This window comes from Fringilla coelebs (assembly GCF_963513975.1).
Source record: "Fringilla coelebs genome assembly, chromosome: 14".
Taxonomy (NCBI): Eukaryota; Metazoa; Chordata; class Aves; order Passeriformes; family Fringillidae; genus Fringilla; species Fringilla coelebs.
In genome coordinates this window covers 2,250,097-2,269,715 of record NC_140040.1, presented here as the reverse complement: position 1 = coordinate 2,269,715, position 19,619 = coordinate 2,250,097, and the positions used below count along the sequence as shown (strand labels likewise).

The following is a 19,619-nucleotide window of genomic DNA, read 5'->3' as shown; positions in this document are numbered from 1 at the left end:
AACCAACAGCAGCATCATTAAAAGTGCAGCTAATTGGGAGCCAGACACTCCTTGTCCTCCTCCCGGTCCCCCAGGGGTGAGGGCAGCCAGGCTGGGATGGCAGGGGGGATTTTTGGGGTGCCACAACTCTCCACCCTTCCCACTCCCTCCGAGTGCAGTCAGGCACCATCAGTCCCAGCCCTGACACCCATTCATGTCCCCTGCAGCCACCAAGGCCAGCCCGGGTCCCCAGCGGGGTGGCTGTGGGTGCCTCCGGGGTCACGGCAGGGTGGCCGGGGCAGGTGGCCCTGCTGGGAGCCGTGTCCCCGGGAGGATGTCACGACATGCTTCTGGTGCGCTCTAGCGTCAGGCAGCATTAATGCATTGCTGGCAGCAGCCACGAGCCGCACAGCTGGACACACGGGGGTGGGGACAGACACCTGGACACGGATCCGCGCGGGGACGGACACCTGGACACACGCACAGACATGGCAAGGGACACAGCACAGCCACCAGACCCCCCTGGGCAGGGGACACGGCCACCAGCTGCACTCCAGCCCACCCCAGGTGGCTCTGCTGGGCCAATGTCCCACTCTGGGGGGGCTGGGGGGCAGATGTCCCATCCTGGGGGGCACAAACCACCCCAGGCAGGGGCAGATGCTGTGGGAGGGGAGGGGGAGCGGGGCTCCCCAGGGCTTTCGGGGGCCGGGGAGGCAGCAGCTTCTCGTCTGATTGCTAATTATCCTCGTTATTCCGTGTCAGACACTTTATGAAGCACCGGAGTGATTTGCTCTTTCCCTGTAATTAGGCACGTCGCAATTACCATCTAATTCAAGTTCAAGCTCCGCGTCCTCGCGACCTTCCCGGCCTCAACACCGTGTCCCTGCTTGTCTCTCCAGGGCCCCTGATGTCACCTCTGCCCTCTGCCTGCTTCTCCAGAGAGGAGAGGGGCACCGAGGGGCTGGTGGAGGACAAGGCACACAGCCACCCCCCCCCGAAAATCCACCCAGCTAAACGGGACACCAAAAGCCAGCTTGGGGACACCCTCCAGGAGGGTGACAGTCCCCAACACAATGCTCCTGAGCATCCCTGAGCCCTTGGGATTTTGGGGTGAGGGCTGACTCCCAGCACACAGCCAGGCCCTGCCCATACCCTGCTCCCAGCCAGCCGCCACTTTGTCCCTTGTAGTGCCATTTTAGATTGCACAGGACATATTTAACCCATCCATGTCATACCCTGGGTTTGGAAACAGCATGGAAACATCAATTAAAAACCCTACAAGGCTTTTTTGGGGGGAAGAAATGGAACACAGCGAGCAGGAGCCTGCATGATTGATCAGCAACTCTAGTACCTTCCCAGCGTGGCACTGGCATTCCCAGTGTGGCACTGGCATTCCCTCTCCCCTCCTGGCTCATGGCATTTGCTCCAGGGAGAGCCACATCTCCTCCTGGAGCATCCCAAAACCACCTCAGCCCTGGGCGCCGCGCCGTGCCAGGCTCCTGTGGCACCGGAGCCCCCGCAGAAGGATGCCCCCCCTCTCCTCCCAGCAGCTAATTAATCCTGCTGCTCAGGCAGAGCTCATTAGTGCTGGTGCAGCGCGGGGCTGCTCCGGCCACCCGGCACAGCCGCCCTTCCCAGCAGACAGCAAGGTCAGTGCCAGGGGCCGGCGGGCACCACGCTCACCCTGGGCTCTGCCTCCTGGCCTTTCCTGCAGGCTGGGGGTGTTTTTCCAAGTCCACACAAAAAAAAAAAAGGGGGAAAAAGAAAAAAGAGGGGTGAGGAGGTGGAGAAAAGCCCCCCCGCCCCCGAGCGTGAGCGGGAGGGAGCAGCGGCCAAGGAAAGCAGAGGAGTCAGCCAAGTGCCTCTCTCCGTGGCGGCAGGGCGCGAGTGGGCCGCCCTGCAAATGTTTTGAATTTCCAAAACAGAAGGGAGAAGCCAAGAGCTGCCGAGTTCCCCCACAAGCCAAGAAGGACAAAGGGCATCCCTGTGTGGTGGAGGGGAGGGCGGGCGCCCAGCACCCCCCGGGATGTGCCAGGTCGGGGGATGTGGCACAGGGGAGCTGCCAGCTTGGCTCTGAATGTGCCCAGGGAGAGGAAATGGGCAGCTCTGGGTGAGGGTGGGCACTGGCACAGGGCTGGGTGATGGGTGGTTGTGATGGGATGTGCACCCACGGGGACTGCCCTGAGCAGAGCCTGGGGTGATTCAACGCCAGCAAAAAGCCCCCAGCTCCCTGTGCTGGCATGGCAGGAGTCTCCCAGCTCCCATCCTCCTGGGAACCCCCTGCTTCAAGAGCCAAATGTGCTGGAAAAGCCCCGAAGCCAGCATGCTTGAGGCTCTCCTTGCTGCAGGAGATGCTGACACCAATCCAGAAGGAAATCCCAGTGCCCACCCTGGCTGCTGGCAGGGATGTGAGGATGCTGCATGGGTGGTCCAGCCCCTCTGAGTGATCCCACCCCGCAGGGTGATGCTGAGCCCCCAAAAGCAGAGCCTGCCCCATGAGGAAGATGGGAGATGAGGCAGCATCCATGGGAATGCCAACACCACAGGCCCCACGCTGCTGGGGGACCCCACACCCCACCCTCCCCTGCAGATTATAACCTCACACGGATTATAACCTTAAATTATTAATGCCCAACAAATCCAAACCCCATCTGCCTAATCCTGCCCCCCCCAGCATAAACCCCCTCCCAGGAGGATGGGGGGAGTGGGGCTGCCTGGATGCCAGCCCTGCTACCGGGAGGGGTGGCAGAAGCCACGGGGGGAGCCCCCCCAGCCATGCTGGGAGCAGGCAGGGAGACAATATCGGGCCTATGCGGCCCCCTCGCCGCCAGATGTGTGTTAATAAGGCAGCTGCCCCCTAAGCTAATAAGGTCACTTACTGGCTCCAGCAAGACGAGAAAACAAGCAGGGGCTTGGCTGCGGTACAGCCTGACTTGGCACTCGCCGCACGCCGGCTTCCTGAATTCTTGCCGCTTCCAGAACAGCTCAACGGGGTGGAAAAAGCAGAGAGAAACCTCCCTCGCCCCCCCAAAAAGCACCCCCGCGGCCCACCCGCCTCCAGCATCCCCCTGGTGCCCGGGTGCTGCCGCCTGTGCCTTGCTGCAAACCCACGGCGGGGTTTATTCCTTAGGGAAAGCCTCGTGGAAAGGCTGGGAGAGGAGGGGGGGGATTCCTGCAGACTTTCCCAGCAGCCCCCCCCAGCCCCGGCCCCGCTCCCTCCCTCGCCTGCCCCCGATCATGGCGCCTACAACTCCCTTTGTTTTAATATTCTAAAGCGAGCCAGATGCCGGCTTTAATCCCCTCAGCTGGGGAGGATTTGCAAACACATTAGGAGGAGGCAGAGCCGGCCCCGGCCCCAGCGGCAGCCCCACGGCGGCACTGCGCCCCATCTGCCGCCTCGGCGAGGGCATCCCGGCCCCTAATTGCCTTCTCATGTCGGGATTAGGAGCTGACAAGGTGTCCCACATCGGGGACACCAGCATCCCCTGCCACTTGTGGCTGGGAGGGCCCTTGGGTTTGCTGCGCGGAGTTTGGGGGGTTCGCCCTGGTGACAGCGGTGACACCGCCGGTGCCAGCGGGCTGGGAGAGGCGGGGATGGGTCCTGCAGGGTGCTCAGGAGAGGGGCAGAGGTTGGGCTGCAGCTCTGCTGAAGGTGGGGTGATGGATGGTGTGTCTGTCCCAGCGGTGCAGTCTCAGCTGCCAGACCAGTGCCGGCTCGCCCACATCCCTGGTGGACATTGGGATATTCTGGAGAAAGCTCTGGGGGTCCTTCCTTCTGCGTGAACAGGGGAAGGGATTTCCATCCTGACCTCCAGCACCGCCAGCTCCTGCTCTGCTGCTGCCTCCCTCCCCTGGGACTCAGCAAACGAGGCTGAGATTAACCAGGGACAGCAGCAGGAGCGGGAGGAGTCAGATCCCGCAGGAGCAGCTCCAGGTGTGCATCCCATTTGTCCCACAGCATCCACAGTCCCACTGTCCCAGCACAGTCTGACCTCCCCACGGTCAGCAGGGGGAAGTGGCCTCTCCAAAGTGGGGGGAGACAGCAGCAGAGCCCCAGGAGCTGCAGGGTGATGGGAATAATATGATGCTGGAGCGATGTCCCAACCCCACAATATCCCAAATGGGGAAACAGCTGCCACACAAGATGCCTCATAAACCCCCTCCTGGCCCAAGGGTCAGCTCACAGCGCACTCCCACAGCTTCCCACATGCTGGGGGTTCCTTCCAGACCCCCAATCCAGGCTGGACTTTGTTGGGAACCCCAAACAGCTCACAGCCCTGCAGGGAACAGGTACCCCTCCAAGGATCTCTACATCCTCCCCTGCCTATCCCAGTGCTGCCTGTGCCCACAGGAGGTTCCTGCTCCAGCTTTCCCAAAGAAACACCTCCAGGAACACAGAATCCTCCTGAGCTATCCCAAATTCACACTGCAAAAGCAGCAGGGCTTTTTTTGAGGGTGTTTTTTTATTGGTGTGTTGTTTTTTTTTTTAAGACCAGGATCTCCTCCACAGCACTTAGCAGCCAGGAGTTCTGAGGGAGCAGAGCTCAGTGCTTTAGAATGACGCCTCATTTGCCAAGAAATAATCCCAAGGAGGAAAAAAAAAAAACAAAAAAACAAAAACCACCAACTCAAAAAACACCCAAAAAACCCCAGACTCAGAAGATAATTAACTCCACAAAGCAGCGACCCTGAGTAGCTCAAATCTGCGCGGTAACTCCCCAGCCTCTTCTCCAAGGAATTATTTCTTCCTGTCTCCAACACAACAGCACCAGCACCCGGAGGCCTGGGGATTTTATTGGGGTTGTGTGTGTCCCCCAAACCCTGCAGCCAGATCTGCCCCCACTCAGGCAAGGTGGGGGGCCCAGCCCCACATGAGAACTCACATCTCTGAGCAATGGGATCACTCCCCATCCCTGTGGAGGGTCGGAACAGGACACTGGGGATGTGGGGCTCCACTCTTGAGGGGATGGAGGGGGGGAAATGGGTGCTGCTGGACCCCAACACCCGCCAGCACCCCCTGGTAGAGAAGGAGCCAATTTCCAGGCTCCTCCCTGCAGACAAACAGCAGGAAAATGCAGGACAGACACCCTGGGGGTGCATTTTAGCCCCCCCATTGCTTCTCCCACCTTTAACTCTGGCAGAGGGGATGCTCCACCAGGAGCTGGGCAGAGTGACCCTGGCACCATCACCCCCCGGCAGCATCACCCCCCAGGCAGCATCACCCCCTGCCCCTTCCTGGCCCTGGCCAGGAAGGGGAATTGAAGAGAGAAGAGCTGAGAAAAAGCAGTGCAGAGCCAGCCCTTCCCCCGGCATCCCCCTTCCCCTCCTGACCGCAAAAAGCCAACATCTCCCCGCGCCCCTCCAGCCAGGGGATGGGAATGTGGAAGCAATTGCACTTGGCAAGGCAGCAACAGTGAGTCAAAAACAGTTGTTTGGCTTGTCAGCCACCCAGGCCCTGCAGCACTCTTGTTTTCCTTTGCCTGCCTTAACCCCTTCCAGCCCCACACGCTGCTCCCAGCAGGAGCCACAGCACCCAGCCCTGCCTGGAGAGGAGAGGGGAGCTGGGGAGAGGTCTCATCACACAGCCCTGCTCCCAAAAACAGGAGAATGGGCAATTCTCTGGCAGGAAAGCCTGCAGGGAGAGGGTGCACTGAACCTGCCCTGGTGCTGGGAGCTGCCATGGGGCACAGGGATATCCCAAGGCCACCAAGGATGCCTGGTGGTCCTGGAGCATCCCACCCACTCAGCCCAGGAGGTGCAGAGAGCTCCTTGTCCCTGCCACAGAGAGCATCCCAGATGGCCCTTGACAGGCTGAGGGGACATGGCCACACGTGCTGGGGACCCTGTGCCACCCCGGGGTGGTCAGACCCCCCCCAGGCCGTGCCAGCCTGGTGGCACTGGGTGATTTAAAGCCCTGAGCACAGCAGGCCCCATCCCATTTACAGCAGTTTAGCACATCCCAGGCTGTTCCCACTGGCTCCTCCAGCCCCTTCCCTGCTGGCCATATGGCAGCGAGGCCAGGAACACATCCAGAGCCACCACAGGCTGCAGCAGGGGCTCTGCTCCGCGCCCAGCTCTCCCCTCACACCCCACCATGGGGCTCCCACACTGCTGGCACCCCAGCTCATCCAGGCTGCCACCAATGTGGGGCAGGGCAGGGGGACATCAGGATGCATCCACCCCCTCCCCACCACAGAGGGACAGCCATGGGGGTCAGGATATGGGTCAGGGTATCCCTCGGGGCATGCAGCCAGCTCCCACAGCTCTCCATTCCCCCCAGACTGGTCCCAGAGAGGACAGACACAAGGAGAGAGCCCAGGGATGGGGGTTCTACGTCTCTCCCCTGGGGACAACCCCCACTGCACCCCTCCAGCAGAAGGGAAGCAGGGCGAGGGGATGGCTGGGGAAGAGTTAAACCCTCTGGAGCTCGTGGAAGGGGAGGAAAAGTGGAGGGCAAGGCTGCGCCCGCCAGGAGAGACAAAGCGAGATGCAGGAGCCAAGAGATGAAGGCGAGGATGCGATAAGAGGGGGAGCGGGGTGTGTGTGCTGGAGCGAGGCAAGGGAGGAGGAGGAGGAGAGGTGGGTGATGACCAAAGTCATTGAACATTTTTTGGCACGCCTACCCCCGAGTATCCTGGCCGTTGGCCCAGCTCGGAGCTGAACTTAAACAAACTCCTGTTGCAGCCATCTGCTTGATTTTAAAATAAATCAAACAATCTGTTGAGCCGTGGGTGATCAAATTTCCATCTGTGCGGACGCCTGCTCGCCTCCTCGGAGCCTCCGCTTGCCTCTACCAGCCAAACACTCCTGGCAGCATGTGGCCTCCCTAATTCCTCCAGGAAAGGGAGAAACCGGACCTCCCCCTGCACCCCGGCCCCCTCCCGGCCCTTCCCCGCCACCCTCCTCACTCAAACCAAGCGCTATTTTTACAGCCGCCCACCAAACACAGGCACATCCCGGGTTTAAACGGGAGGAAAACGGGGCTGGAGGGAAGATCCCAAGGGGGATTGAGCTGCTGCCCACGCTGGGGGGATTCCTCATCCTGTCTCCATCCATCCCACGGATCCGAGGGGATGGGAAGGGAAAGGGCAGCAGCTGCTGGCCCCGGCGGTGGCGGCTGCGGCGCAGAGGCCAAGGGCTGGCCAGAAATAGCAGCTGTGAGGCCAGAGCTGTGTGGCTGTCCCCAGGACAGGGACGCTGGGCACACGTCACCTCCAGGTGCCTGGGGGTGCCAAGCTCGCAGCCAGCCTGCCCAGGCACTCCCCCAGGCAGCCTGCTGGCCCTCAAGACCACCCAAAATCATCTCATCCTGAGGGTTTTCCCCCCTCCTCTGGGAGCAGGGAGCCCAAGGGGGAGCAGCACCACTTGCATGTTGTCCCAAGGTCCCCAAAGTGTGAAAAGGGAGGTGGCATCTCCCTCCTCCACTGTCTCCTTGTGTCCTGCAAGACCCCTGCTCGCCTTGGGGAGCAGCACCCATGACATCCGTGGCCCCAAAGCCCCTCTGAGGGCTCAGTCCCCTGTCCAAGGCGAGGACAAACCCCTGCTGGCATCACCCCCACGTTGCCATCCCTCCCTGGAGCCCTTCCTTCCGCTGGGAGCAGAGGGCACCGGGCACAGCGCCAGCACAGCCAGAACTAGGGCAGCAAGGGGTGGGGCAAAGCACAGCAAAAGGACTAAAAGATGAGCAAAGAGGCAGGAAATCGGGGTGAACGAAGGAGAAGGAGCAGGGTGGATAAAGGATGGAGCCCGATTTGGGCTCACTGAACCCCAGCAGCTCCGGTGGGGAAGGTCAGGGTGAGAGCACAGACTGTCTGTGCATGGGAATGGGAGGAAGGACACGACAGCAGGATTTATTCCTCCTCCAAGGACTCAGTTATTGGGGTGATGCTTCCTGAGGGTCCCCATGGCATGGTGGAAGCAGCAGCGAGGAAAAGGAGGTGCCCAGCACCCACCAGAGCCGTGCCAGGAGCCTGAGCCAGCGGCTGTGGAACAAACCTCACCCCTGTGGGATATTGCCAAGCCCAGAGCTGTCCTGGCCAGCCCAGGGCCAGCCTGGCCAAGCCACTCACTGCTGGAAAGAACAGGGAGCAGGGTGGGGGCCACCCTGCAGCCTCAAATGCTTCCAAGTGCCAGCTTCTGGGAGGGGCTGTCCAGCCCCAGGCACTCAGCATGCAGCACCCAGGCTCCAGGATCAGCAGGATCAGCAGGATCAGCATGAGAACGGGGAGATCAGCGAGGGGGAAAAAACTGGAATGAGTGATACAGCAGCTTGGGTGATCCCAGGGAAGGGCCACAAGGGAACAGCCCCACAGGAAAATCTGCTCCTGGGGATCCACATCCCTGAGCTCAGGTGGTGGCTGAGATGGGGAGGTCCCTCCAAATGCTCCTTCTGGAGTAAAATCCAAGCAGAGCCCTGACAGGATGCACAGCAGGGAGCAGGTTACATAGCACAAGCAATAGCGGGAAGGGGAGGGGAAAAAAAAAAAACAACCACCAAACCCCTTTTTGGAAAAGGAAAGGGCTGACAGGACCTGGCTGAGAAGCAGGAGAAAGCCCAGATTTCCCAGTTACTGTGCAGATGTTCTGGACTGAAAACAGAAGACGGCAGGAGCAAATTCATCTCCCCCTCCAGAGACGCTGCAGCCGGAGCATCTGGACTGTGTCTGCAGGCAGCAGAGCCGGCTGCCCCCGTCCCGGGGAGCCCCACACCGGGCACAGCCTGGGGTGCCACACCGGGCACAGCCTGGACACCCCTGGGGTGCCACACCAGGAACAGCTGGGACACCCCTGGGGTGCCACACCAGGAACAGCCTGGACACCCCTGGGGTGCCACACCAGGAACAGCTGGGACACCCCTGGGAGCCCCACACCAGGAACAGTTGGGACACCCCCAGGGTGCCACCAGCACCAAGAGCGGGGCCAGCAGGGCAACCCAGCCCTGTCCCCACGGCAGGTTGACCTTGGCAGCGCTGCCTCCAGGGAGAACTGAAAGGCCTTTTCTTTGCAGTGTTTTCACTCTGGGATAACTCCTGCTGCCTGCTCCCACAGCCGGGGGGGAGAGATGGGGAGAAGAAAATGCGGCTGGTTTGGCAGTGAGGACAAGGAGTGGGGCAGGAGACATCCATCCATCCATCCATCCATCCATCCATCCATCCATCCATCCATCCATCCATCCATCCATCCATCCATCCATATACATATATATATATATATATATATATATATATATATACACACACACACTTATTCCTGGCCAGGATAATAACTGGAATCATCAGCACTTGATCATCACTCGATGTAAAGCTTCACTGAAGTCAGCCCCTTTGCAGAAACATGCTGGAAGCAGCTGGAAGGGGATGGTGGCAATTTGCTTTGTGTCCCACACCCTCAGCTGTCTGTGTGTCCCTCCCTCCTCCTGGGTCTGTCTGTCCCACCGTGGCTGCAAAACACTGAGCGAGACCTCAGCGTCCTGGCTGTCACCAAAGTGTTCCTGGCTCCAAGGTCCCTCCCTGGTGTCCCCATGACAGAGGTGGCTGCTGGTGGTCCCTCAGATCCATCAGATGATGCACTCCCCATTTCCAAGGAGGGACAAAGCTGGGGAGGGCAATTAAAACCGTTTTGGAGGGTCAGCTGGGAAAACTCCACCTGCACGGGGCTGTGGCCATGGGATGCACATCCTGCAGGGATGGGCACCCACAACAGGAATCCCCAGCCCCAAAAACAGCAGGTGCAGGGGACACACTGGGTGACAGCATGCCTCAGGGGGGTCACAGAGGGGCTGGAAGCCTGGGAGCAGTCCAGGCTCCTGCCCTTTGGCCAGGGAAGGCAGCTGTCCATCCTAAACCAGGGGGGGATGCCCCTGGCTGAGGGGTGGCCACCACCCCCCTCCCATCAGGACCTTCCCTCCCATCCCAGCTGGGCCTCAGTCTCATTTCAGCTCTAAAGTGGAAGACAAAAATCCACTGGGACAGAGCAAACCAGTCCCTGCAAGCCCTCCTGCCCTTGTCACATCCCTCATGAGGGTACCAGAACCCTCTTCATGCACTCCTGGCCAAAGCCAGCCCCAAAACCCAGCAGGTCCCCCCTGCCAAGACCTGGCTCTGCCAGGATACCAGGGCAGGTATATCCTGCAGCAGGTCCTTGTGCCACCAGGAATGGTCCATCCAGCATTGGTACTTGGATACAGCCACCAAAACACAGCATTTTGGGAGCTCTCTGGATGGAGGGAGCTCCTACACCAGCACCATGCTGGGATGGGATGGGATGGGATGGGATGGGATGGGATGGGATGGGATGGGATGGGATGGGATGGGATGGGATGGGATAGGGTGGGATGGGGTGGGATGGGACGGGATGGGATGGGACGGGATGGGATTGAGATGGGATAGGGTGGGATGGGGTGGGATGGGAGGCAGCCTGGAGCAGCCACAGGCTCCTCTGCCCCAGTGCAGGTCATGGCACGCTCAGCACAGGCACCTCTCCGGCAGGTTGGAGAGGGAAAGCCGGGGCAGCTGCTGCTCCAAGCACGCCAGCTCCGTGGGTAAACAGATGACTTCAGTCTCCTGAGAGCTCCTAAAGCCCAGCAGCACTTGTGCTAACGTGGAAGGGGGGAGGAAAAGAAGGAAACCAAAGAGGGAGAAGCAGCGTCATACCCACTCCAGGCTGCAAAGCGCACCCAGGTAACGTCACCCTTCTCCCAGCCCAGCCAAAAATCCACCCTGGAGCCATTCCCTTCATCCCTGCCCTGCTACCGAAGATCCAGCAGGGAAAAGGAGTCACACAGCAGCCAGAGCAGCTGCACGAGGCTGTTCATCCAGCCAGGGCACGGCTCGGCCGAGAGCGCTGGGGAGAGGCCGCAGCAGCTGCTCACCCAGCACCGGGAGCAAACCACGAGCTGCCCTCAGCGGCCTGGGCTGGCACCGGGGCTCTGGCCCCCTCCACAAGGCCCAGGGAGGGCCACCGGGCTGGGAGCGATGCCTTTGGCACAGGAGCAGCCCCGCGGTCCCCGCGGCGCGGCTGGCACGTGGCACCGCGCGGCACCGGCGCCGCCAGCGGCCAAGGCACGCCCGGGGCGCCGCTGCCACCCGCCTTGGCCGTGGGGACCCGGGGCTGTCACAGCCCTGGGACGGGGCCCGTGGGAATCGTGCTGCTGGAAAGGCTCCCGCCGCCAGCTGCTCCCGGCGGAAGAGAGCCCGGCGTGGCTGGGAGGCTGCCACCGCCGGCCGGGCTCCTGCCCCAGCTCCCAGGGATGCCCCTGCCTCACCATCTCCCTGGATTTGCACCCGGGTCCCCACCCTGGAGGTCCCCAAAGAGGGCAGTGTCCCCTCGACACACCAGAGGGAGGGACGTTTTTATGCCATCCCTTCCAGGCCAGGACGGCATCATGTGGCACAGGCCTTTTGCTGCAGGGAAGAACATCTGGCCAGATGCTGCCCAGGACCGTCTCCGAAAAAGGAGCCAAAGGTGTCATCAGGGAGCAAAGAGAGTTCTTCTCACCCCAAAAACCAGTGTGGGAATGGATCCAGGGCACCTCCTGCAGCCAGAGAGGTGTAAACGGGCTCCTGGCAAACCAGCTGTGCCCGGTGCCCCAAAACATTGTGGGTCCCCAAAACCTGCTCAGGAGACAGAGATGGCTCCTTGCCACTCAAGGACAGTGACAGGGGTGTCAGGACAGGACCCAGCTGGTCTCGAGGGATGAAAAGCCAACTCCTGCCATTCCTGATGTACTTGGAAAACCAGGCACCCACGCTGCTGTGCAGGGAAGTCCCTCCTCGCTGGGAAGCAGCCAAAGAGCATCCCAGGCTGCCCTCTGCGACCGAGCTTCCCGGACGGCTGAGAAAGGCCAAGTGTCTGGACAAAACATCTGTCCAGCTGCAGCAGCCAGAGCCGGCCAGACGGCCCTTACCCCATCTCCCGACTTGGCTGTGACTCCAGAGGATGCTCCAGAGGTTGCAAAAGCATTTTCACTGCATGGGGTGAGAGTGGAGCCGGTCCCTCTCCCCAGGGTGCCCACAGGGGGTGTTTCGGGAGGTGCAGCGCACTGTCAGACCAGCATTTTTGGCAGGTGCCCGCTCAAACTGCCAGTCCTGCAGCACTGCTGCTTTTGGGAAAGGTGAGGAGAAAGCAAAGAGCAGGGAGGGCAGGGTGAAAAATAAATATATAGCAGCCAGCTGGTGAGCTGTGGAGTCAGCACAAGGTCTGCAGGACACGGCGCTGGCAGCGGCGCGGGAGCCCTGGAATTTCGGACAGCTGGTCCAGCAAGGTCAGCCCGGCCAAAGCAACGACCCCTGGGCTGCTCCCCACAGCGGGGCTGAAGGACAAACACCCCCAGCTGGAAACCCCACGGGGACAGCCACCAGCCCAGGGGGTGACTGACACGGGCTAAGTGTCAGGTGAGGATGAGGAGGGACAGCCAGGTGCGAGTTCCCACACACAGAGCGGCCCTGACCTCAGCGGCAGGAGAAAGCCCAGGGCGCATTTTGCCTGTGCTGTTTCTTTGTTTGCCATCTGGGAACACGATCCCGAGGGAGGCCATGCCCCGAGACATGAAGTCATATCATGATTATATTGCCACCTCCATGCTGGGATTGAGATCTCATCTGAAAATGCCAGCCCGGGTCGGTGCTGGCTGAGCAGCTGCTTTGCTGAAAGGCCTCACTAAAAACAACTTCTCATGCTGCAAACTGAACAGGTTTACCCCAGCAAAGTTGGCTAAAATTCTGCTCTGAATCTGCTGGAATTTGTGATGGCTAAAGCTGCCACAAGCAGCACAGGTAGAACCACCAAAACCAACCCAAGCTGGAAGCCAAAAGGTTGAGGTGAGTAAGACCAGCTCTGCTCGTTATTTAAGGGATGAGGAGAAGCCAAATGCAGCCTGTGCCACCCCCCTGGAGCCCACACATGATGCCTGGGGTGGGGACACAGAGGTGCCACCGGCTTGGCCAAAAAAGCACCACCACCCAAAACACTGCCAGTGGCCAGAAGGTTTTTGATTTCCTTCAAAATCCATAAAACATGCAAGCAAAGCAAAGGTGCCCGGGGCTCTTCCTACACAGGTCTCTTAATTCTGATGCTGCAGTGCACCCAAATATCCCATAATTTGGCCTGGTGCAATGCAGGAGGAGGGCTCAGGCATCACTCCCCGCCTTCTGGGTTTGTTTTTCTGGCATCCAGGAGCTTTGGCTGCTGCTCAGCATCAGTGGGACAAGGTTTAGTGGAGAACACAAGAACTCTTTGATTTTTGCCCAAAACCCTTTTCGAAAGCCAAAAGGAAAGTGCCCACCAACAGCTGTCAGCTCCACGCAGTGATTTGGAAATGCAGCCATGACCTTTGGAGCTGGGAACCTGCAGCAGGGGCCAAATCCCCAGCTGAGCCAACAGCACTGCTGGCAATTAGTAAATGCAGTGAACTCAGCCCCTGGGGCCTGACTGTGCCCTGCCAGGCACTGCCCCACACCACCAGCCCCAGGTGTGCTCTGAAAAGCAGGAATGGGGCATGGAAAACACCATGTGATTCCCAGAAACCAGCCTGAGGACCAGGCTGGGAGCAGCAGTGAGATCCAGCTGCTGCTGAGGAGCTCCGTGCCAACACCTCCACAGCACCAAAGGGAACTGAGCACAGAACCACAGGTTTGTTTGGGCTGGAAAATGGAAAAACCCTCCAGGATCATCATTCTACCGTTGCCCCAGCACTGCCAAGGCCACCAGCAACCATGTCCCCAAGGTGGCACATTTTTTAAATCCCTCAAGGGATGGTGACTCCACGACTGCCCTGGGCAGCTGTGCCACAGCTTGATGGCCCTTTCAGTGGAGAAATTTTCCTTACTATCCACCCTGAGCCTGCCCTGGCCCAGCCTGGGGCCGTTCCCTCTGCTCCTGTCCCTGTTCCCTGGAGCACAGCCCGACCCCCCGGCTGTCCCCTCCTGTCAGGAGCTGTGCAGAGCCAGGAGGGCCCCCTGAGCCTCCTTTGCTCCAGGCTGAGCCCCTCCCCAGCTCCCTCAGCCCCTCCTGGGGCTCCAGCCCCTTCCCAGCTCTGCTGCCCCAATGCTGAGCCCTGGGGACACCAGTGGTGACCAGCCTGAACGTGCCCCATTCCCTGCCACCCTCCAGGCCCAGCATCCAGACAGGTTTTTACCCAAGGAACAGCAACCCATCCAAGCCATGAGCAGCCAGTTTCTCCAGGGAAATGCTGCCAAAGCCTTTACTGAAGTCCACACAGACAAGATCCAGAGGCTTCCCTCAGCCACCGTGGGGGTCACCTTGTCACAGGACAGCAGGTGACAAGGACCTCCTGGTTATGAACTCATGTGGGCTGGGCCTGATCACTTGGTTGTCCTGAACAGCTGTGCTTGAGTTATGGTAGGATTTGAGAGCTTTCCAGGCACCAGTATTTCCAAAAAGTTGCATTTAAGGGGAAAAAAAACAGAAAACCTCAAGAGGAGTCACTTTTACAGGTACATAAGTGCAGAGAGAGCAGTGGAAGGTGAAGATGGAAAGAGTTGGAAGACAGGGGAAACTTTCCCTGGTGAACACAGGACACTGAGAATGCCAGGCAGGACAAGCAGCCCTTGAGCTGGGAATGCATCACTTCACCCCTGTGGAGAGGCTGGAGAGCCTGGGGGTGACTCGAGAACGCACAGCCAGCCAGGAACAGGTCACTGTCACCTCTGGGAAGCAACCAAATCTGGGCATTTTGGGGTTTATTCAAAGCCACGGCTCCCAGCAGCAGCTGCACGAGGAACCAGCTCCTCCTGGGATGGAGGCACATCCCAGTGGGATGCACAGGCAATTTATCCAGATCAGCAGGAGGAGAATCTCCCACCTGGACACCCCAAAACCAGAGCCCTACATCAATAAGTGCATTGATCTACACAGCATCCCCTTGTAAGGGGCACAGCTGGACAGAAAATCCATTTTCACAGCGCACATCTGGGGACCAAGGGTGACAAGCCAAAGGATGCCCAAGCCAGATGCCCTTTCTACACCCAGCACTGCCTTTTTTCTTGGAGGGGACAACCCAAACCCACCCCATACGTGCCAACCACAGCAGGGTTCTGCAGAGCTCACCTCCAGGAGATCCTCCTGCAGCAGGGAGAACTTCAGGCACCACCACACCTCCACAGAGCACTGCTTGTTCTGCTGCTCCCCACCACCAAACCAGCAGCAGAGGCACCACCCATCCAAAATACGGGCGGCTCCTCCCTCCTGGCAAGCCCCAGATGTGGGGGTCCCTCATCAGCACCTCCCCACTGTCACAGAGAGGACTGTAGCCCCACCCTGCTAAAAGAGGGACATGTGGGGGTGTCTGGTGGCTTTTGGGGTATTTGACCTCAAGCTTTGAGCCATTTGTGTCAACCATACACAGGCGAGACGGCAGCAAACCACAGCTGTGTGCAGGGGATGCAAAAAAGCAAGTGCAGTCCAAAAATGAAGTTGCAGAGCTGAAAGGAGAACTGGGAAGATGATTTTAATTGCTCAGGCTCATTCCCTCCAGCTTGGTCCCACCATCACGGGAGCTGGGTGTCACACAAGAGTGAAAGGCTCATCTGGGGTGACTTTCAGCAGCAAGAATGGCTGAACAAGGGTACAGCTAAATTAACCAAGTGCCCTACCCAAGCATTAAGCCGTGTTTTAAATAACCTTGACATCTGTGAGGTCTCAGCCTGCTGGAAAGCATGTGGAGACAGGGAGGGAAAATGTGCCAGGACCTTCTGGCCAGCCAGAGTCCCCACCAGGACAGGGCAGAGCCCGGCCACAGTGTCCCCAGGCAGCTCTGCTGTGCCTCCTGCCACCAGCCCCTTGCAGCAGCCCCTTAATTTGCTCATTAGCAAACCTGGGAACAAGAGGAGGAACTCCTCTAGTGTCCCTTCCCCAGGACACACTCTGTGCCCTCCTGGGAGTTTGGGATTGAGGCCAGGGGGACAAGGACTGGCATGCCTGAAAAATGCTGGGATCCATTGGGGGTCACTAAGGAATCCCACGGGAAGCACCCAGAGCACCCACCCACGCTGGAACAAACTGCTGTTGATAATGTCCCCATGAGGTGGCCTGGGGACACCAAAGGGGCAGAGGCCTGAAAAACCAGCTGGGGACATGCAGGTGATGCCCCTCTCATCAGCTGCACCCACCTGGGGCACTCCAGCACCAGCCCTGGATCAGCACCACGGGCTGTTCACCTGACTCCTGAGGCCTCCATGGCCACCAGCACCTTGCAAATGCCACCAGGCCCGTGATCATGTGGGCATCACAACCCACCCAGCATCCATGAAAATGCATCCACAAACGACCCAAGATTATGTCAGGACCATCCAGGTCAGGCTGACAGAGCTGGGGGGCCCCCCCAAAAGGAACAGCTTCCAGAGGATTCCCAGCTCCGGTGCCAGCCCAACCTCCTGTGCCATCCTGGCACCCTCCAGGTGAATGCAGCTCCTGCCTGGTGGCTTTCCAAGTGTCCCCCCCAGGTCAGGAGCCAGCACAGCTGAAGGGGAAATTATATTTGTAAGCAGCCAAGGGAGAGTGATGGGAGAGAAAAGGAGCACTGTCTTGGAAGGGCTGGTTTACATTTCTAAAGAAAATGCCAGCGCCTCAGAGAGCTGCAGGGTTCTGGCTATGGATGGAGCTGAAAGGCTTTGAAAATGACCTCGGGGATTTGGGATGTTGGCATTTGACAGAGCCCAGCCTGGGGCCTGGTTTGATGATACAGAGCAGCGGCTCTGGAGAGCTCCCACAAGCTAGAAATTTGGGAGTAAAAGCTGTTATTTTCCCATCCCACGAGAAAGACAAGCTTGGGAGGAATAAACTTTTGGCTCTGCCATGTGCTTTTGAGGTGATGCCCTCAAAGCAACCTGTGTAACCCCAGGGGAAGCAACGGAAAGGAGCAACTGGGGAATTTGACAGCAGCTGGGCGATGACACCCGTGACACCCTTCAGGGTTGCAGGGCTTTTGGGGAGCCCTCACTGCAGAATAGCCAGAGCAGCACAGCTGGGGGGAACCCAGCCCTGTGCTCACCCAGCAGCTGTGGGTAGAACTGGGGCTTCTCCGAGGGAAATCCCCTCATTAAGGCACCTTGTAAAACTGGGGATAAGGTGGGAAGTTTCCTACAGGGCCCATGAGCTCCTTCCAGCTTCCCAAAGATGCTCCCATGGAGGGCAGGACCAACAGCCCTCCCTGGCACCTCTGAGCACCCTTGATGGCAAGCAGGACAGGACTGGGATTTCCTCTGTCCTGGCTCCCACCTCCCTCATGCGAAGCTGCCAACAACACAGACACTTCTGGAACAGGACAGGTCTTGGCTCTTCCCTCCTCCTGGAAGGGTTTTTATCTGTTCCTTCGCAGCTTGACAGCTCCCAAAGTTCACTGCTAAAGGCACCCCATCCATTAGCATCCGCCCCCAGGACCCAAACCCAAAAGAAGAGCATCCATCTATGTCACCGCTCCAACTCCTCCTGGATTCCAGAGGTGGGAAGTGCTGGGAAAGGAGGGATGGGGTCCAGGCCAGCTGCCTTACCTTGGGGAGGAGAGTCGGGGCTGCCACTGCCAGCAGCTCTGGCGGGGTCATGCTCTTGCCAGCCAGGACCACGGCCCCGCACTCGGCACAGGCGCCGATGGTCAGCTGCTTCCCGTCGTCCACCAGCAGGCTGTTGGCCACGCGCAGGGTGTAGAGGAAGACGGGAAGCCTGGCCACTTGAACCGCTTTTAATCCAAGGCATCGCTTCTTCTCCTGCCGGCAGAAGAAGCAGACGAAGGTCTCCACCTTGTACTGCCGGGACCAGGCGCTGCTGGGGTGGTGGGAGTTCCTGCCCTCGTGCTGCAGCCACTGTCCCAGCAGGTCGTGGTAGCACAGGATGCAGGTGGCCACCAGCCCCGTGGAGTCGGCCGGTCTGGCCCGCGGGGCGGGCGGGTAGACGGTCAAGAAGGGGAAAAAGGGCTCCTTCTCCCCAAACCGCCCTGGAGGGTTGACGTTGAGCTGGAACTCTTTGCCGGCTCCCAACTCGGCCCCGCAGATGTAGCAGACGGAGGTGGGACCGGGCTTGATGACAGCGGGGTGGCCGGCGAGGTCGCCGGCGGAGAAGACCTGGTGGTACCTCCCCAGGAAACTCTGCACGGAGGAGATGAGCTCCTCGTTGTGACAGGCCCTGTACATGGCCCACAGGTCCTGCAGCACCCCGAAGCACTTGCGGCAGCTGCTGACCTCCCAGTGCTTGTTCAGCCCCTTGGCGCCGGGCGGGCAGGGCAGGAGGCTGAGGAAGGGGAAATGCATGGTGCTCTTCGCGTTGCCGTTGGTGATTTTTGCCGCCACCGGCCTCGCCTCCTTGCCGCACTCCTCCCCGCAGAGGTAGCAAGCCTCGGGCACCGGCGGGATGCCCGCGCCGTCCTCCTTCATCCCTCGGCGGCCCTTGGCGGGCATGGCCCCGGCGCCGAGGGGCACCACGTAGAGCCGCTGCAGCACGGGCACGTTGGCCAGCTCGAAGCTTTGCCACTGCTGCATGAGGGAGGCGAAGCAGCAGGGACACACCAGGGTGCTGCCGGTGGGGGACAGCGGCTGGGCGCCCGGCAGGGGGTTGTGCAGCCACAGGAACGGGAAGAAAGGTCCCGGCGAGCTCTTCTCCTGCTTCTGCACGTGGACGCGGTGCTGGGCGCCCGGTGCCAGGGGGCTGCCGCAGATGTAGCAGGCGGTGCCCGGCGCCCAAGCGGGCCGCTCGCTGCCTTCCTCCTCCTCCTCCTCGCTGGTGATGTTGATCTCGCTGTCCGAGGAGCAGCAGGGGGGGCCCCGCTCGCTCCCCGCCGCAGGGGGGGCCCGCGCCGCGCCGCCCGCCCCCTCGGGCTCCGACAGGGGCTCGGCGTCGGAGAGCTCGGAGAGCTCGGAGCCGGCTGCCGGCCCTTCCTCCTCCTCTTCTTCCTCCTCCTCCTCCTCCTCCTCCGGGTGGCCGGCGGCGCGGCGCGGCGGCGCGGCGGGGTCCCAGCCCGTGGCCCCCCGCCGCAGCCCGGCTCCCCCCGCCGCCGCCGCCGCCTCGCACTGATGGGGCCGCTTGAGCCAGTACATGCGCTTCTCCACCGGCGTGCGGCTGCGCTCGAAGGAGTCCCACTGCTCGCCCAGGAAGCAGCGGCAGACAGCGCAGACCAGGGCGCAGCCCTCCGCCGAGACGGCGCGGGCTCCGGGCGCCGGCTCCTGGTGCTGCAGGAAGGGGAAGAAGGGCCGGTGGTCGCGGGGGGGTCGCACTTGAAGCTTGAGCTCTTTGCCGCGGCTGATGCCGCCGCCGCAGATGAAGCAGCAGAGCGGGGGCGCCGAGGGTTGCGCGGCCCCGGGGCCGCCCCCCCCCGCCGCCGCCGCCGCCTCTCCGGCCGCCAGCGCGGCCATCAGCCGCTGCTTGCGGGAGAGCGGCGCCGCCGCTGCCCCCGGCCCCGCCGCCGCCCCCGGCCCCGCCGCGCTCATCGCCGCCCCCGGCTCATCCCGCGGCTCCGCCGGACACGCAGGCTCGGGGGGCGGGTTTGCGGAGCGCTCCCCCCCCCACCCCTCCGCCCGCCTCCTCCCGCCGGGGGAAGGCAGCGAGAAAGGAAAGAAAAAAAAAATTACGATAAAACAGCGGCAACAACAACAACAAAAAAAAACGCTCCCCGCGGCAACAAAATATCCACGAAC

General features: G+C 60.6%; 1 protein-coding gene across 2 annotated transcripts in view; it reads right to left on the bottom strand.

Annotated features, from left to right (window-relative positions):
- The window catches only part of GSE1 (Gse1 coiled-coil protein), a gene marked incomplete at its 5' end in the record, with an annotated part of 98,495 nt that extends 79,083 nt beyond the window's left edge, over positions 1–19,412 (bottom strand). The window contains one exon of one of the 2 annotated variants that reach the window (XM_084215500.1): positions 17,487–19,412. In XM_084215500.1, coding sequence (XP_084071626.1) covers positions 17,487–19,412 — 1,926 coding nt within the window. The remainder of the gene's footprint in view (positions 1–17,486) is intronic. The other variant, XM_084215501.1, reaches the window with a different exon arrangement.
- Positions 19,413–19,619: the final 207 nt, after the last annotated feature.